The following is a 16,660-nucleotide window of genomic DNA, read 5'->3' on the forward strand; positions in this document are numbered from 1 at the left end:
TAGGATGTCTTATGTACTAGCTCTTGTTGTGTTGCAATGACTCTCTTAATGGGAAGTACCCGTGTCTGGCATCATGTGCTTTGTCTCCTCCTTTTTCTCCTCCACTGTCTCCTTCACCTGTTTTCTAGATCCTTTGCAAAGCCCCCTAAGCAGGTGCAGGCTGTTTTGGAATGTGTTCTTATAATGAGAGGTTACAAAGAGTTAAACTGGAAGACAGCCAAAGGAATGATGTCTGAGGCAAATTTCCTGCGATCCCTGATGGAGATAGATTTTGATGGAATTACTCAGAGCCAAGTGAAGTCTGTCCGAGGTAAATTACTGATCTGTATACTTGGAATGAATGTAGGATCTTGTTAATGTGATTAGCCATGCCAGTGGCAATCCTGCCAGTGTTGTTTGGGAAGGTGGTATTCACTTTGTGCAAAGGGACAGCACTATCCGCAGTGCTGCAGATGTTGCACTGTTGGGATGACTAGATTTTTCAGAGTTCAAAGACCTTCTGCTACGTGTTACATCCAGTTTATACCTTAGCTAGGGTCTTACTCTGGGTTAGAGTAGACAAGAAACTAACAGGATAACTGCACAGGCCTGCTGTCTGCTTTTAGCTACTTAGTAGAATTATGACCTCACCCATGTGGTGGCAATTAAAATGTGATATATACAGAGTGGAAAGAAGATAAGCTATAACTAAAGCTTATGAGCCAAACTTTGCACACGCTGACGAGGGTGTTATCCAGAGAAGTTCCATTAAGAAGGGAGTTTGGCTTTTTGAACAAAATTCCATCTGGCCACTGCAGAGGAAACAAACCATGATCCTCAACAACTGAATGCACTCCCTTCATGGAGAAAGAACTTCAGAAATCACTACCAATATAGTGCTTGTAGTGTTACAGCCTAGTAGCTTCATCTTAAAGTCAGAGTCTCTTTAATATTCTGACAAATATTTCATATTGTCTGTCACAGCATTGCTTGATATTGCTGGTAGGGAAAGCTATTTCTCTGAGGATTTCTGCACTGTAATTCAACTCACTTGCAATATTTTTGTGTTTGCCCATTTAGGTCTGTTAAAGAATCTTAATACTACCGTGAATGAAATGGAACTTGTTAGCAGAGCAGGACTGGGAATGTTAAAGTTTGTTGAAGCAGTGATGAGCTACTGTGATGTAGTTAAAGAAGTCAAGCCGAAGAGAGAAAAGGTAAAGCATGTGGATTCAAACTCAGAGGAGGATGAAGCATGATCCTGATGAGAAAAATAACACTTGGCAATTTTGTAGACTTCCCATTTCTCCTCTCTGAAGTGCAAAAAAGAGGTGTTTAGGGGAACTGTTGCAGTAGGAGTGAGGCAGGTACTTGGTTATAAATTGCTGTGTTTGTTGTGTCATTCCGGGATGTGGGTTCCCATCCATGCCAGTGCTTGAAGGGAGGAGCATGTTCAGTTGGAATTTCGTAATCTAACATGCTTAGAAAAACACAGTTTATAGCTGTCTACTGAAAACAGACTTCAAAACACATGCCATTTGGACAGAGCAGAGCTCAGTAGTACACAATATCCATCCCTTAAGCACAGACCTTTCAATTAACTTTTTTTAGAACAACTGTAAAGTTAGCTGTATTACCAAAGGAAATCTAATGTCCGACATATGATGCTGGGAAACTTTCTTCAAGAAAGGTTTATGATATACTGAGAAAGTATATTCACTAGATGATGAGTCTCACTATTTTTAAGGCCTTAATATAGTTATTAAGCAGACAAACCTCCCTTTTTGTCACAAGATGACAGTTCTGCTGACCTCCAATGTCAGCAGGACTGCTCACATGCTTTAATATACCTCGTGGGTACAAAACTCTAGGAGATTTATCTGGTTTGGAACTGCAGTATCAGACCATGATGTATATGTCTGGGATGGGGAGGGGTGGGTAAGAAACACTGCCGGTTATTTTGGCTTACACTGTTTATTACCAGGACACTTTGAAATGCATGAAATAGACAAAAGAAATCTGAGAAGTTAAAGCTTCTCTCCATAGCCCTTCTTTCCTCTGATACTCTTATGTTTCCTTCATAATGTAATGTAGGTGGCTAGGCTAGAACGGAACTATTACTTAAGTAAGCGGGAACTGGAAAAGATAAAGGCAGAGTTGGCTACCATTCAGGATGAGCTTAAAGCTTTGGGGAACAAATATCAAGAGGCAATAAAAGAAAAGCAACAGTTACAAGAAGAAGCAGAGATTATGCAGAGAAGATTAGATGCTGCTGACAAGCTCATCTTTGGCTTGAGATCTGAGAATAAGAGGTAAGTCTAGGTTCAAAGAGGAACATTTTTGACATCAGAGGGTCATGTGTCAGGGATAAAATCTGTCAAACAGAGAGTTTTGGAAACGTCATTTCCTGTGATATTTGTTTCTGAGAAGAGCCAATATGCATTCTAAGCTAATATCTGTTAGCTCTTTAAAAATAGTAACAGCAATTTTTAGTGCAGAAGAACAAGGTGAACTGAGATTAAAAGGAAGAAGTTTCAGATCACCTTGGTGTCTGTGGCCGTCATAGTAGTGAGAGAACAACTGATTGTAAATTTGGGGGTCTGTCTCAGCCTACATCTAAAGTAGCAGCACCTGGAAATTCTGCACATAAACCCCATCTCCCTGGTACAGACTGACCCAGGATTCCCTTATAATTCTATCAGATGGACAAAGGAATTAGAGGACTATGAAATACGAAAGGTGAAGTTGCTTGGAGACTGTCTACTCTGTGCTGCCTTTCTGAGCTACGAAGGAGCATTCAACTGGGAATTTCGTAATGAAATGATTTATCAAGTGTGGCAAGAAGATATCCTCTCACGAGAGATTCCTCTCAGTCAACCATTTAGGTTAGAAAGCCTCCTGACCAATGAGGTGGAGGTTAGCAGGTATGTCCAGTCAAGAAACCCAGTAACTACTGAATGTGAAATTGTGACGTGGGAGTCTGGATCTGTATTTGTAGCATAGAATTGGCATTGTGGGTGGAGGTGCACAGTCATACCAGAGAAAGCCCATTGTACTTTCATGTCTCAAAGATGGCAAGGAGACATTTTTCTTCTGGTTAACAGAGGCTATTTGTTCTAACAAACTGTTGTACTTTGCACTCCAGGGACATTCACTGAACTTAGACATATATAATACCTTTTTAGGAAATTTTTTAAGGAGTTATCTATAATATGTGTTCCCATAGCCCAACAGGAGTCTTTTCATTGATTTCAATAAATTTGGAATTAAACCCATGCCTCAGCCCATATTTCAACTACTGCAGGATTACTCACCAAATGCAACAGTCAGTGTTTTGGGTAGTGTAGTTACAAATTACTCAGACAATGAGTCAGTCTGAATTTTGACACTGTTCACACACATACACTATGTGCTTCCTTGTGTGTCTAATAGCGTGCTTAATGAATTGCATAATTTTACTGACAAATGAATTGTGCTGCTCTCCCATCAAGTTTTCATCCCAGCCTGGTCTTTGATCCATTCCGTTCCCAGGTGGGTTTCCCAAGGATTGCCTCCAGATGAACTCTCTATCCAGAATGGCATCCTGACAACATATGCAAGCCGCTTCTCACTCTGTATTGACCCACAGCAACAGGCATTACAGTGGATTAAGAAGAAGGAAGAAAAAAATAACCTGAGGGTAAAGATAAATGATCATTTTACCTCTTTACTAGTTGTTTTAAAAGCTGCATAAATATCTGTCACCTTGAATGGGGAACCAATTATGTACTGACAAACGTGTTGACTACTGTGTCTCTAAAATAGATAGTTAATATCACTGTGAATATCACGGATGGTTTGTTTGGGATCTTGGCTAGCCTTAGTACATACAGAAATAGTACAACCAAAAGGCTGTTGCAGATTGTGTTTTATCTCAGCTCCAGGATGGAGTTTTCATGTAGGACCATTACCACAGTCAGAGACATAGCTGGAACTTTGAAGAATAGTTCTCCAAATGGAAATGATTCTCAACTAATCAGGAAAAAAAAGCACCTCTACTGTTTTGTACCAGTGCAGTTTATATCATCTGTAAGAGGAAAGACAAAAAGCAACAAAGAGCAAACTTCATTAGTGCTGGCAACTAATGTAAAATAGTAATGTTCAGCAAATAGAATATCAGTTCTCTTTTCATATCTTCCCATTATTCTCTTGCAGATGGCTTCCTTTAATGACCCAGATTTCCTCAAACAACTAGAACTGGCCATAAAGTATGGAAGCCCTTTCTTGTTGCATGGTGTTGATGAATACATTGATCCTGTGATAGACAATGTCTTAGAGAAGAATATCAAAGTTGCACAGGGGCGAACATTCATTGTCCTGGGTGACAAAGAGGTTGACTATGACAATAATTTTAGATTGTACCTGAACACCAAATTGTCGAACCCAAAGTATTCTCCCTCTGTGTTTGGCAAAGCTGTGGTTATCAATTACACAGGTAAGCAAAAGTGTGTATTTAGTAACAAAGTAGTGATTATACTGTAGTGCAAGTTTAGGGCCTGGGTGGTTGTCTGAAACAGTAATGAAACTCTAAAAAATTCATAGTGTCCCTTATACTTAGCATCTGATTTAACAGAAAATCCTTCTCCCTTCTCTCTTCTAAGCTAAATATCTCTTCTTGCACCTGTTGCGTTAGGATGTCTTGGTAGAATTAAGATACAGAGTTATTAACCAAGTCACTCTGTTGCATTGCTGTAGTTTTATGAGATGATTGACATGGAATAAGTTGTGTAAAAGCTCTCCTTGTGTTTAAAAAAAAAAGACTTTGCTGTGTACATGTGTTGTATCTGTAGTTACACTAAAGGGCCTAGAGGATCAGTTGCTCAGCGTCATTATGGGTTTTGAAAGAAGGGAATTGGAAGAACAGAGAGAACATCTCATCCAGGAGACAAGTGACAACAAAAACTTGCTGAAAGATCTGGAAGACTCTCTCCTTCGGGAACTGACATCTTCCACAGGAAACATGTTGGACAACTTGGACTTGGTGCAAACCCTGGAAGAGACAAAATCCAAAGCTACTGAGGTACTGGCTCTGGGCTTTTTGGAAGGATATGTACTAATAGAACATCATCTTTCCTTTTTCATTATGCTTCATCTTTCACCCTTGAAGCTAGGAATTAGTTTGAAAGGAAATGGAGAGTTTTTTCATGAGTATGTTGGATTGTTCAGTATTGGGCAGTATTTTATTGCATCAGAGAACCAAATCCTATCTTCAGGAAAGTCCTTATCAGGACCAAAGTAATGGTTGTTTACAGTTCTAAAGCAAAGAGCATATGACATACTTCTTTCAGCTCTGAAACAACCTTTGTCTTATCTTGTATCAGAACTGAAATGAAAAATTAAGATATTTGTTACTCAGAGAGGATGCAGAGTCTCCATCCTTGGAGGTTTTCAGTAGTTGGGCAAAGCCATAACTGACCTGGTCTAGTGGTGGTCATAGTCCAGCTTTGGGCAGAAAGTTGAACTAAAGATCCCCAGAGTGCCTTTCCCACACTATTTCCATGATTCTGTGTAAATCTTTGCCTTTACTTTTTATAAATATACAGTATGGGATTAATTTTATCTAACTTTTGAATTTTATAATTCATACTACTTTAGGGCTACCTGCCCAGATTCCCTGTATAGTCAACATAGAGAGGCAGACACTGAGTAGCTCTGCTTATTGTGATATAATATACATACTATGGATCAGCGCAGTAATTACATGTGTATAAAATCAATGTATGGCTAGGTGATTGAAAAACTGAATCTGGCTGAGATGACAGCGGTGGATATTGATCACCTTCGAGATGGCTACCGACCAGCTGCCAGGAGGGGAGCCATTTTATTCTCCGTTTTGTCTGAAATGGCACTTGTCAACATCATGTATCAGTACTCACTGGTCTCCTTCTTAGAGGTTTTTGGACTCTCTCTTCGGAAATCCATGCCCAGTCCTATTCTTTTGAAGAGGTTAAAAAACATCATGGATACACTGACTTTCAACACATATAACTATGGCTGCACAGGTTAGTGCGATTTAGTGATGGGCTGATACTGTGTTGTGCAAATGCTTGTTAAAAGCCATGCCTCCAGTTGGTTTACATTAAAGAGACAAGTTACCAAACAGGGAATTCACTAATGTTCAGTTCTCAGCATTGGTCCTGGTTTACACTTTACTCCCTGCTATTTCTGTTTCAAGAAACTATAGATATTACCAATGTAACTTTTAAAGAAATGCTTTTCTTAATGAAGTTATGAATGGTAAATCACCATTATGGATCTCACATCCCTGGATGTAGCTCACAGATGGTGTTTTGACTCTGTAAGCCTGATCCAATACCCCATCTTCGATCACCCTGATCTTTGTGGGGTGACCAGATGCAGGATGTGGATTTAAAGATTGCTCCAGTTCCACAGTATTTAGCAGCTGATTTTTGAAAATATTGTCCTTTTAATGCAGGCTTGTTTGAGAAGCATAAGTTACTATTCTCCTTTAATATGACCGTCAGGATAGAACAAGCTGATGGCAGAGTTCCACAAGAAGAACTTGAGTTCTTTCTGAAAGGTAAAGTGAATATTTATGTATAAATATATAGCTATATGTAGCAATAGCTAAAAAATCCTTCAAAGATAGATTTTTTACTGGATATGAGTTACTGTAAGAGCTAGCACCTAGAGAAACAGCTGAAGACAGCTGAACTATGTTGGTTTACACAAATTGTGCATTCTGCTATTTCTATTTTTTTCACTTAGTTAAACAGTGAAGAGGCTAGTCTTTCTCTGCAGATGTTGATAAATCACATTAGCTAATTGTTAGGATGTTACCTGAGAAAATAATCTTTAGTTATTTTCTGACTATGTATAAATAATATTAGAAAGGGTTGCGAAGATACAACTCTGGCTTTGCAAGCACTTGTAAAATGCCATCTTTTCTTCAGTAGACCACTTTAATCTTACAGTGCTTCCAGAAACAAATCTCTAATTGGTTTCTCTGTGCAGTGGGACCATATGTGTGGTCATGTATTGGAGAATTTATGACATGGGCATTCACTCTGGTTTCTGAATGTGACTAGGCAATATTTCCCTGGAGAAGAGTGCACGAAAGAAACCGTATGCTTGGCTTCCAGATCAAGGCTGGGAAGACCTAATTCGCTTGTCTGAACTATTTCCTGAGAAATTTGAATCTCTTCCAGATGATGTGGAAAAAAATCCAGATGTATGGAAAAATGTACGTGCTTTTCTGCAATCCTGTTCTCTCTCCTTGTTTTTCTTCTGGTATTAAATGTTCAAGTATGATGCAATGTGCCATAGCACTCGGCAGGAGGCATGTCACCACTGGCTTTTTCTGTCAAGGCCTTGCTTTTCTTCTTGACCTCAGTGATTGGCTTATTTCCAGAAAAATTAAGGCTCTTATTATTTAAAAACCAAACCAAAAAAATCTTCCCTGCTATACTGTAAATTTCTTATTTTCCAGTCAAATGCCTTAGATGAGTTATTTGCCCTATTGAAGTCAGTGGAATTTTTGCTGTTGATTTCAACTGTCAACATTTCACTGTTATTTTTGTACTGCTAAATTGTACTTCGATCTTATTGTGGCAGTGAGTTCTACAGGCTAGGTACAAACACAGACTTTCTTTTCTTCCACCTTTAGTTTCATTCCATGTCTTCTTGCTTTATAAGAAGTCTTTCTGTAAGCAATCTGTTAATACTTTTTGCTTGAGATGCTATTTTCTGTATGTTAAGAGACTTACTTGACATAAAATGAAAGTACAAATGTGTTTCTGGACTTGAACACTTTATACTGAAAAAGCTGAATTTTCTACATTTACTTAACCTTTTGGTATTTCTATGCAGCTGATTGACTTTCTTCTTTGTTCTCCTTGTGTCTCTTGGCCCCTTGTTAATCAAGTTGCTTTTGTCTGCTTTCTTAGTAATTTCATTGATAGAGCCATTTGATTAATTTGCATTGTCTCCCATTTTTCTTGCCAGTGGTATGATACAGATGCTCTGGAGCAGATGCCATTCCCCATGCAGTACCAGAACAATCTCACAAACTTTCAGAAGCTCCTACTTTTACGGTGTTTCCGGGTGGATCGGCTATATCGGGCAGTAACAGACTATGTTACTCTGACAATGAGTGAGAAGTAAGTCACTCTCTTCTTTGAAATCCGAGTCACGCTGTTCAGGTATTTCACACAGAACTTGAGTTGTAATCAGCTATGTAAATGATTTTGTAATTTGCCTGAACAACAAAGCATGAGTTGTCTTTGTATCATTTCCATGCGCACTCTGCAGTGAGCTTTGATGTTTGTGTAAAAGTCAACTTTTACACACGATGGCTGCTCTTGTGCAAATTAGCAGTTTATTGTGCTTCTTTTCCTACCAGGTATGTGCAGCCCCCTGTGATCAGCTTTGAAGCTATCTTTGAGCAGAGCAGTCCTTACTCACCAGTTGTTTTTATCTTAAGTCCTGGTTCTGATCCTGTCAATGACCTCATGAAACTGGCCGAGAGGACAGGCTTTGGAGGGGATAGACTCAAATTCCTAGCCATGGGACAAGGCCAAGAAAAGGTAACTTTGGTGGGAAGATAGGGATGCACTGTGTGCAGCAGGTTAGTCTGTGAATTGCAAATCATGCTTCTAATGTGGTGGGCCTTTTCAAATTTCCTTTCCAAAGGTGTGCTCCATTTTAAAGGGCGTTATTTTGTGGTTCACACATAGCACACAATTTGCCAGCCTGGGAATAATGCTTTCCTGTAATATGAAAGGGGGCATTTGGCTGATTGGCTGATTTTATGGTTTGGGTATGGGTAGATTCAGAATGATACTGTTGTCTGTTAAAAACAGTTGAGCTGAAAAATGTTACTCTGCAGCCTTTCAAAGGTTAATCAGTGACCCTGTGTGTCTGTGTATAGACATGAGTTGATTGGAAGTCACAGTGTTTGTTACCAAAAAGTTATCCTGCTGCTTTTTCTATCTTTCCTGTAGCTTTCCTTTTTGTTAGGGACACTAAGGCAGGGGTGTCCAAAGCTTAGCAGCTGACTGAATTTGCTGTGATTTCAGTCAGTGGGAGAACTCCTATTAGATTCATTTAGACCACCACTTCCTAGACTCTGGCCTTCACCATCTTCTGGGCCATGCACACTCCTGTACTGTTTTGAAGTACTTCAATGCTCTGCGTGACTTTTAATTTCAAAAGGAATTAATGAAATAAAAAAAGTGTCTCAGAGCAACTTCTTGTGGTATTGGAAAAGGTCTGTTCTCAGCAAGGAGCATTCTGGTAAGTCTACTAAAACTAACTAAAAGGCTGGGTGTGCTTGCTAGCAGGAAGGAATCCACTGCATTAACCCATCAGAGTCAGTTTACTTACAGGATAAAGGGAGAGTTACTCACAGACAGTTCTTTCCCTCTCTTAAGATTGCTTTGCAGATGCTGGAGAATGTAGTGGTTTGTGGAGAGTGGCTCATGTTGCAGAACTGTCACCTTTTGGTGAAGTGGCTTATCAATTTGGAAAAGGCCCTGGAGAAAATTACAAAGCCTCACCCAGACTTTCGCCTCTGGCTGACTACTGACCCGATCAAGGGCTTCCCAATTGGAATACTGCAGAAGTCGTTAAAGGTACTGTGCAGTGGGCAAACCCTGGTCAGGAGGGCATGTCCTGCCACTCTTACTCAGCAAAACAGACTGGCTTTGGGAAGAGCATGACCTGAATGCAGCATGTTGACTTGGGCTGTATGTACTAGCTTTTTGTCTTTATAAGCCAAATCCTTTTTTCATCATCCTGTTTATCTTATGGTGATTTTTCCTTTGGGTGAAAGCTGTTCAGCAGTTTGTTTCTGAAGCAGTTATTTCAGAGTTAAGGTTTGTGAGTAAACCTGGAAATGTGACAAATGCTCTTTAGATTCAAATGCTGCCACAAGTGAGGAATATCCGGAGAGACAGAAATAGTCCTGTCAGTCCTGATGCTGAAGTGTAGAACTGAGGTCTGTGTCTAGCCTGGCAATAGTGCCAGTGGAGCAGACGTTGTAATAGGATAATGGTTTCCAGCTGCTACTTCAGGCTGCAGCATTTATCACAAGCAAGCTGAGCTGATTACTTTGAAGGCACAAGCCACGATGCTGTCCTGATGTTCTTTTCTATGGCTGCTTTAATTCTGTTGTGGTGAACCAGTCCTGTAAACATAATTATTTTATTTCACAGAGTTGAAAGCAGTGGCATGACAGATCCACCCAATATGTGCTCTAGTGTATCAATGACAGCTGTGGAGTATTCACCTCCAGCAGTGCTTAGTGCTGTAGTGGGGAGAAGTGAGCATGAACGTATCTTTAAGACTGAAATACGCACTTTGTAGGTCTAGCCATGAGCAGTGAGAACAAAGGTTTTATAGCACTTTGAGAAAGCTGCCAGGAAACTGGCTCTGCCGCAGTTTGATCACCAGTAAAGCCATATTAAAGACTGTTAAGCCATCTACTGTGGTGATATGTAGGACACACCAAAATGTGTAAAGTACTGATATTTCAATAAATTAGACCGTCAAATATGATAAATATTAACACCTTTCCAATAACATGACTATTTCTAAAATAGTATCAAGTTTCTTTTTACATATGTGTGTTTACCTTGATAAGCTTAAAAGGTCTGTTTCATGTCTTTACTTAAGAAAAAATTGCATATTGCTATGAATTTGGAAAGCTACTCAAAATTTTGAAGATTGTATTGTATAGCTTGCTTACAGAGTGTGATAATATTTACAGCTTATTTTCCTGAGGCTATCCCGTAATTAATGGCTTCCCTCATTATTTTGATAGGTTGTGACAGAACCACCTAATGGTCTGAAACTGAATATGAGAGCCACCTACTTCAAAATTCCCCAAGAAGCCTTAGAGCAGTGCCCACATCCTGCCTTTAAACCCTTAGTCTATGTCTTGGCATTTTTCCATGCTGTGGTTCAGGAGAGAAGGAAGTTTGGGAAGGTTGGCTGGAACATACCATATGATTTTAATGAATCTGATTTCCAGGTAAGAAAATAATTACAATGGCTCTTATATTCTTGAGTTGCTCAGACTACTTTTGAAAACATATAATCTATCCAGTTTTAATCCTTTCTCACAGTAAGATTTTGCTTCATTTTTTTTCTGCTGCTGTGGAGTCACGTAGACTCCTGATCTTCTATAATGTCAATTTTGGCCACTAAAAATTAATCATATTCCAAATCTGTCATGTTTATATTGCCTCTCTCATGGGTTTCTTTTCTTAAGAGGATTTATACTTAACTTTTTAGTTATTTGAGAAAGAAATAATTGTTAGTTTTCAAACAAGAACTATATTAAATAAAATCTATGGATATGTATAGCTGATTTATGAATCTTCTTATCTCATGTGTTCTAACAACTTTATTAGGTCTGCATGGAAATTCTTAACACATATTTGAGAAAAGCTTTCCAACAAAATGATGATAAAATCCCCTGGAGCAGTCTCAAATATCTTATTGGTGAGGTGAGTGCCTACAATGTCACTAAGGAACATTTGATGGTCAAAGAATCCAGATAAATGAAACTTCCTTTCTGCATGGCCTGCATTATCAAGTAAAGCTGGCTGACAATCTCTCCTGGGCAGTCTTGAAACTCCTGTGTAGCGCTGAGCAAGTCACTTAATCTCATTGTCTCAATGAAATAGGGCCGTTGTGTGTAACTGCACAACAGGGGAGTTATGGTGCTTAATTAATTTTGAGTGAGAGTGCCCTTGGGATGGTCTGATGAAAGGTACTGAACAGCACAACTTCACAGGATTATTAGTACAGTGGAGCATTACTGATGTGAGAGCTGTACAAACATATTTCTAAAGCTGTTGCAGTGCTGTACATGATACATGCTGTGTAGTAGCTGGCCAGTTTAGCGTAGCTGCTGTGACATGAAATCCTGCAGAAAGCTGTTATTTTGCAGCACTTAATCACAGCTGGTACCTAAGGACAGTACCATTGCACATAAATCACCAAAAGTGGTTATTAGGAGTGGCCCACGGCAGCTCTCTCCAGGCTAAGTCGAGATACTTCCTGCTTGTTCCCCCTTGAGAGGGGTCTAGAGAAGATGTACTTGGTATCCCTTAAGGGAGACGGTGTTATACCACACAGTCACGGCAGAAATGAAGAGTGCTTTGGACCTTTCAGTGTTTTGTTTTGGTTTTTTTAAACCATATTTGCTGCCCCAAAAGCCAGTGCTGTAATACTGATGTAACTAATTTCTAGGTCATGTATGGTGGGCGCGCCATTGATAGCTTTGATCGTCGCATTCTGACCGTCTATATGGATGAGTACCTTGGTGATTTCATATTTGACACATTCCAAACGTTTCATTTTTATAAAAACGACAAGGTTGATTATAAAATTCCACAAGGGACTGTAAAAGATGACTTTGTTGGTAAGAAATGCTTTTCCTGCCATATAAGTTAGCATTAAAAAACCAAAAGTCTACTTACAGTATACATTCTCTCCATACGTCCATTGCCGGATATGAGAAGTTGAAAGGAACTTGAGGCATTGCATGTGTATGTATTCAAAAAGCGTGTAGACAAGGCACTTCAGAGCATGGTTCAGTGGGCATCATTGATGGTTGGACTCAATGATCTTGAAGGTTTTTTCCCAAACTAAATGATTCTGTGATTCTATGTATTGCAATGTTGTAATCCACTGATGATACTGTTCTTGCTTTGTATGAGCAGCCCTTGGTAATGTGAACTTAACTTACCAGCCAGCTCCTCATTTCCTTAAAAAAAAAAAAAAAAAAAAATCCCCAGGTAAACAGCATGTTAATTTTTTATTATTGATACATTTCCATGGGGTAGGCTATATGTATGTGTGTGTGTGTGCGCATTTCATCCTTAAAAATGTTTAGTCAACCCTTGCACTATTTCAATTCCAGCTGTAGCATTTGATTTTTTTGAAGCAGAGCAATAACAAAAATTGCTCATGGAATTCACTGCAGTATTCTTTTTTGCCTGGCAGCTGTGGCTTAATACATCACATTTTTAGGAAGCATGTTTTTGTATTGCAGAGGCGATAGAATCTCTGCCGCTTGCTAATACTCCAGAGGTATTTGGTCTTCATGCAAATGCTGAGATTGGGTATTATACACAGGCAGTTCGTGATATATGGTCTCATCTTCTTGAGCTGCAGCCACAAACGGGTATGTTCTCTGTTACTTTGAACTGTTTTTGTAGATAAGAAATAACGAGGTGGCTCCTTGCTGTGGGGATTGTGATCCCTGCAGCCCGCTTCAGGGTGCCTGGGTCCTGGCACGGACACTGCAGCCCATTGTGCTGCCTGCTCCCGGCGTGGGGAAGTGCGGGTGCCCGCAGCCCAGCAGGTGGAGAAAGGTTTTGGCGGCAGCACAGGTTGGTGTCTGCCGGCCCACCCTGGGACGGGGGGGGACACGGCCGGATGGCATAGTGAACTTGGGGAGCAGAGGCAGCAAAACAGTGGGGCTGGGCAGCGAGTAAAGCAGCTGAACGGCTTAGCCCTGCCAGCATGGAAGTAGTTCAGCACGTGCCCAGAGGCAGGCAGGGTGCACATCAGTGCTGCAGAGGGTGGGAGACTTTGAGGCCAAAAGGTGAGTCAGCTCTCAGTTCTCTTAGAGAATAATAGAAGGGGTAGTGTATGCAGATTTAGTCTCACTAAACCATTTTGGTTTCAGGTGAAACTGGTACAAGAATTAGTCGAGATGAATATATCGCAAATGTTGCTAAAGATATAGAAAACAAAATACCGCAAGTATTCGATCTTGACCAGATACGGAAGGGTTTTGGACCAGACATAACCCCTACGACTGTGGTGCTGTTGCAGGAACTGGAACGCTTTAATAAGCTGATCATTCGAATGGCAAAGTCATTGGCTGAACTGCAGCGTGTAAGTAAAGAACACAGCTACTGGATGAAATCAGTCGGGCTTCGCCTGCCCCAGGCTGACACTCAGACTCCCACCATCTTTCCAGGCCTTGGCTGGGGAAGTTGGAATGAGCAGTGAACTGGATGATGTGGCTCGGGCTCTCTTTAATGGACAGATTCCTGGAATCTGGCAGCGGCTGGCCCCCGATACACTCAAAACACTTGGAAATTGGATTATTTTCTTTAGAGCTCGGTATAACCAGTACACCAGCTGGGTAAGCAAGTGCTTCCAGAAAGCTTTTTGTCTTGTTAATCTGCATGATATGCTGTGCAAATTGCTGCTTTAGAAAAGTTACTTGAACTAATGCTAATCACCACCTAGAACTATAACAAATACTTGCATGACTGTGGATGCAAGACAGACTAGCCCCTGGCTAGTCTTTGAGAGCGTTGGTCTCTGGGCTCAGTACCAGGTGTGGTGGGACAACCAGGTGCTGCAAATCATATTCTGTGATCGCAGGTTAACGACTGCGAGCCAAAGGTGATGTGGCTCTCAGGCCTACACATTCCAGAAGCTTACCTGACAGCTCTTGTTCAAGCCACCTGCAGGAGAAACAAGTGGCCCCTGGATCACTCCACCCTCTACACCGAGGTAACCAAGTACAGGACTGCAGAAGAGATCACTGAAGGGTCTATTCAAGGTAGGTGTTTTTATGATTATTTGGCAAAAATAATAAAGTAGCTGACTGGTGAGAGAGAAAGAAATAGCCTGGCACACTGAGTAAATTACTTAGATTATACCTCTGCAGACCATACCCTTGGCTCTGCATTTCACAGTCCACATGATTTCAAGCTGGGAAGGAGCTGGGTTCTGGTTTCTCCTTTCCTGCTGCGTACACAAAGTTTGATTTTCCTTCTTCAGCTCTTTTCACCCATGTGCATGTACCTGAACTTACACCTCTCCCTTGCTGGCTTGCTCTCTATATACTTTTTTACTTAATGGCTACAACATTACCAATCCTAGCAGGTCTATTTACACTACAAATAATATGTTGAAATATATTTAAACAAAAAGTAAATGCAACTTTTTGTATGATTTATTGTGTAGATATAGCTTTATGAAATCTCTATGACTAGCAATGCTCTAATTACTAAATATAATAAATGCTGGGTAAAGGGGACAGTTAAGCAATACTTTTGAGTACTAGAGCCGGTTGGGAACAGAGGAGGGGAAAAAAAATCTACTTGTTTTTGTTAAATCTAACTTTCAGTTAAAAATAAAAGTAACCTCAGGGGCATACCTAGACTATTCTTTATTTACTAACATTTCATCAAAATGCTTGGTATTTGTACCAGAACAACTCTATCCCAACCCTTCACCTTTTGTTAGAATGATGTAATGAGCAGTCGCACAGGAGTTACAAAGCTCTTTTACAACTTGGCTATTTCTTGGGCAAGTAATTGGAGGGTGGCACCCACTGCAGGGAAGAGAACTGCAAGCAAATCAGTATTTATTCCTAATAATGTTTAGAATATGTAGTACAACTGAGATAATCTTAATTTGAAAAAAAATTTAGAACACAGCTGTATTATAAAAGCAAACACCACAGATAAGTATACCTCTGTGTAGCTGCAGTTTGGAATGTAGTGGGTTTTGTCATGACTACAAGTGCCAAGGACAGCTGTTGGCAGGAACAGTTGTCTTAAACTGATTTCTTGAGTAGCTCAATTTACACAAGGTGTTGCATTTTTCTGCCCATACAGGCTGCTTTGTTTCTGGTCTGTTTCTGGAAGGAGCAGACTGGGATGTAGAGCACAGCTGCCTTACCAAAAGCCAGCCCAGAGTCCTGGTGGTGGAGTTGCCCATTGTGAAGATAATCCCCATTGAAGCACGCAGGCTCAAACTCCAGGTACTGCTCCTTGGGGACACAATGGCCGGTTGCTTATTAACTTCCTTCTGTTTTCATATCTCAATAGCTGGTAGTCCCTTCCCTCTTAGCACAAGCAGCACTATTTTATCATTACCACTAGCATATAAAGTAGGACATTTAACACTTTGCCTTATGTTAGCCTTCATTACAGTTTTTCATTCCAGAGGGTTATGCTCAGGGGGGTTAATAGGTTTGCTGCCTCTTTTCCATTCAGGCAGTATGGGAGAGGCATCTTGGGACACTTACACTCCCACTACTCTTTTAATTATTTCCCATTACCAGTTAATGACATAAAGGATGTTTACATTTTCTGGGTATCAGATATTTAAGACTTACAGCAAAAAAGTGAATTTCTGAAGACAGTCAGCTCTGCTAGAGGCCCTTCTTGTTTCCAGTTTCATGTTGTACTTCAAGCACTACTCAGTGTCCTTCTTTTCTCCACGCTCTTTTAGAATACCCTTCGGACACCTGTGTACACAACCTCCCAAAGAAGGAATGCAATGGGCGTTGGCCTTGTTTTTGAAGCTGATCTTTACACCACAAAGCACATTTCCCATTGGGTCCTTCAAGGTGTTTGTCTCACCTTGAATGCAGACTGACACTCTGGAGTTAGCAACCCTTGGGGGGGGGGGAAAAGTCAAACTAGGCAGAAATTCAGCACCACAGCTGGGGCAGTGTTCACTTAGGCACACCTGACTTTAAATAGTATGATATAACCAAGCTAGTACTGTCATCAATAAACACATTTGAAGAGGAAAGTGTTTTTCATAATTTGTATTTCCTTTTAGAGAGGCTCCAAGCTGGTCTATGTATACGAAAGAGGTAATAAGTTAGTCTCGCACACACAAAGACTGAGGT

The 16,660-nt window shown here is 40.4% G+C and overlaps 1 protein-coding gene across 1 annotated transcript in view; it reads left to right on the top strand.

Moving 5' to 3' along the window:
• Positions 1-16,405, top strand: part of DNAH10 (dynein axonemal heavy chain 10) — a 57,165-nt gene extending 40,760 nt beyond the window's left edge. The window contains exons 58-79 of the mRNA XM_075041421.1: positions 129-310; positions 1,060-1,196; positions 2,074-2,291; positions 2,682-2,903; positions 3,511-3,658; positions 4,174-4,453; positions 4,809-5,038; positions 5,747-6,020; positions 6,455-6,559; positions 7,068-7,222; positions 7,984-8,138; positions 8,381-8,564; positions 9,411-9,611; positions 10,802-11,011; positions 11,394-11,489; positions 12,238-12,409; positions 13,043-13,174; positions 13,682-13,893; positions 13,979-14,146; positions 14,392-14,572; positions 15,636-15,781; positions 16,255-16,405. Of these exons, the coding sequence (XP_074897522.1) occupies positions 129-310; positions 1,060-1,196; positions 2,074-2,291; positions 2,682-2,903; positions 3,511-3,658; positions 4,174-4,453; positions 4,809-5,038; positions 5,747-6,020; positions 6,455-6,559; positions 7,068-7,222; positions 7,984-8,138; positions 8,381-8,564; positions 9,411-9,611; positions 10,802-11,011; positions 11,394-11,489; positions 12,238-12,409; positions 13,043-13,174; positions 13,682-13,893; positions 13,979-14,146; positions 14,392-14,572; positions 15,636-15,781; positions 16,255-16,401 (3,955 nt within the window). The 3' untranslated portion in view covers positions 16,402-16,405. The remainder of the gene's footprint in view (positions 1-128; positions 311-1,059; positions 1,197-2,073; positions 2,292-2,681; positions 2,904-3,510; positions 3,659-4,173; positions 4,454-4,808; positions 5,039-5,746; positions 6,021-6,454; positions 6,560-7,067; positions 7,223-7,983; positions 8,139-8,380; positions 8,565-9,410; positions 9,612-10,801; positions 11,012-11,393; positions 11,490-12,237; positions 12,410-13,042; positions 13,175-13,681; positions 13,894-13,978; positions 14,147-14,391; positions 14,573-15,635; positions 15,782-16,254) is intronic.
• Positions 16,406-16,660: the final 255 nt, after the last annotated feature.

Source organism: Buteo buteo, chromosome 11 (genome assembly GCF_964188355.1).
Source record: "Buteo buteo chromosome 11, bButBut1.hap1.1, whole genome shotgun sequence".
In the NCBI taxonomy this organism is placed as follows: Eukaryota; Metazoa; Chordata; class Aves; order Accipitriformes; family Accipitridae; genus Buteo; species Buteo buteo.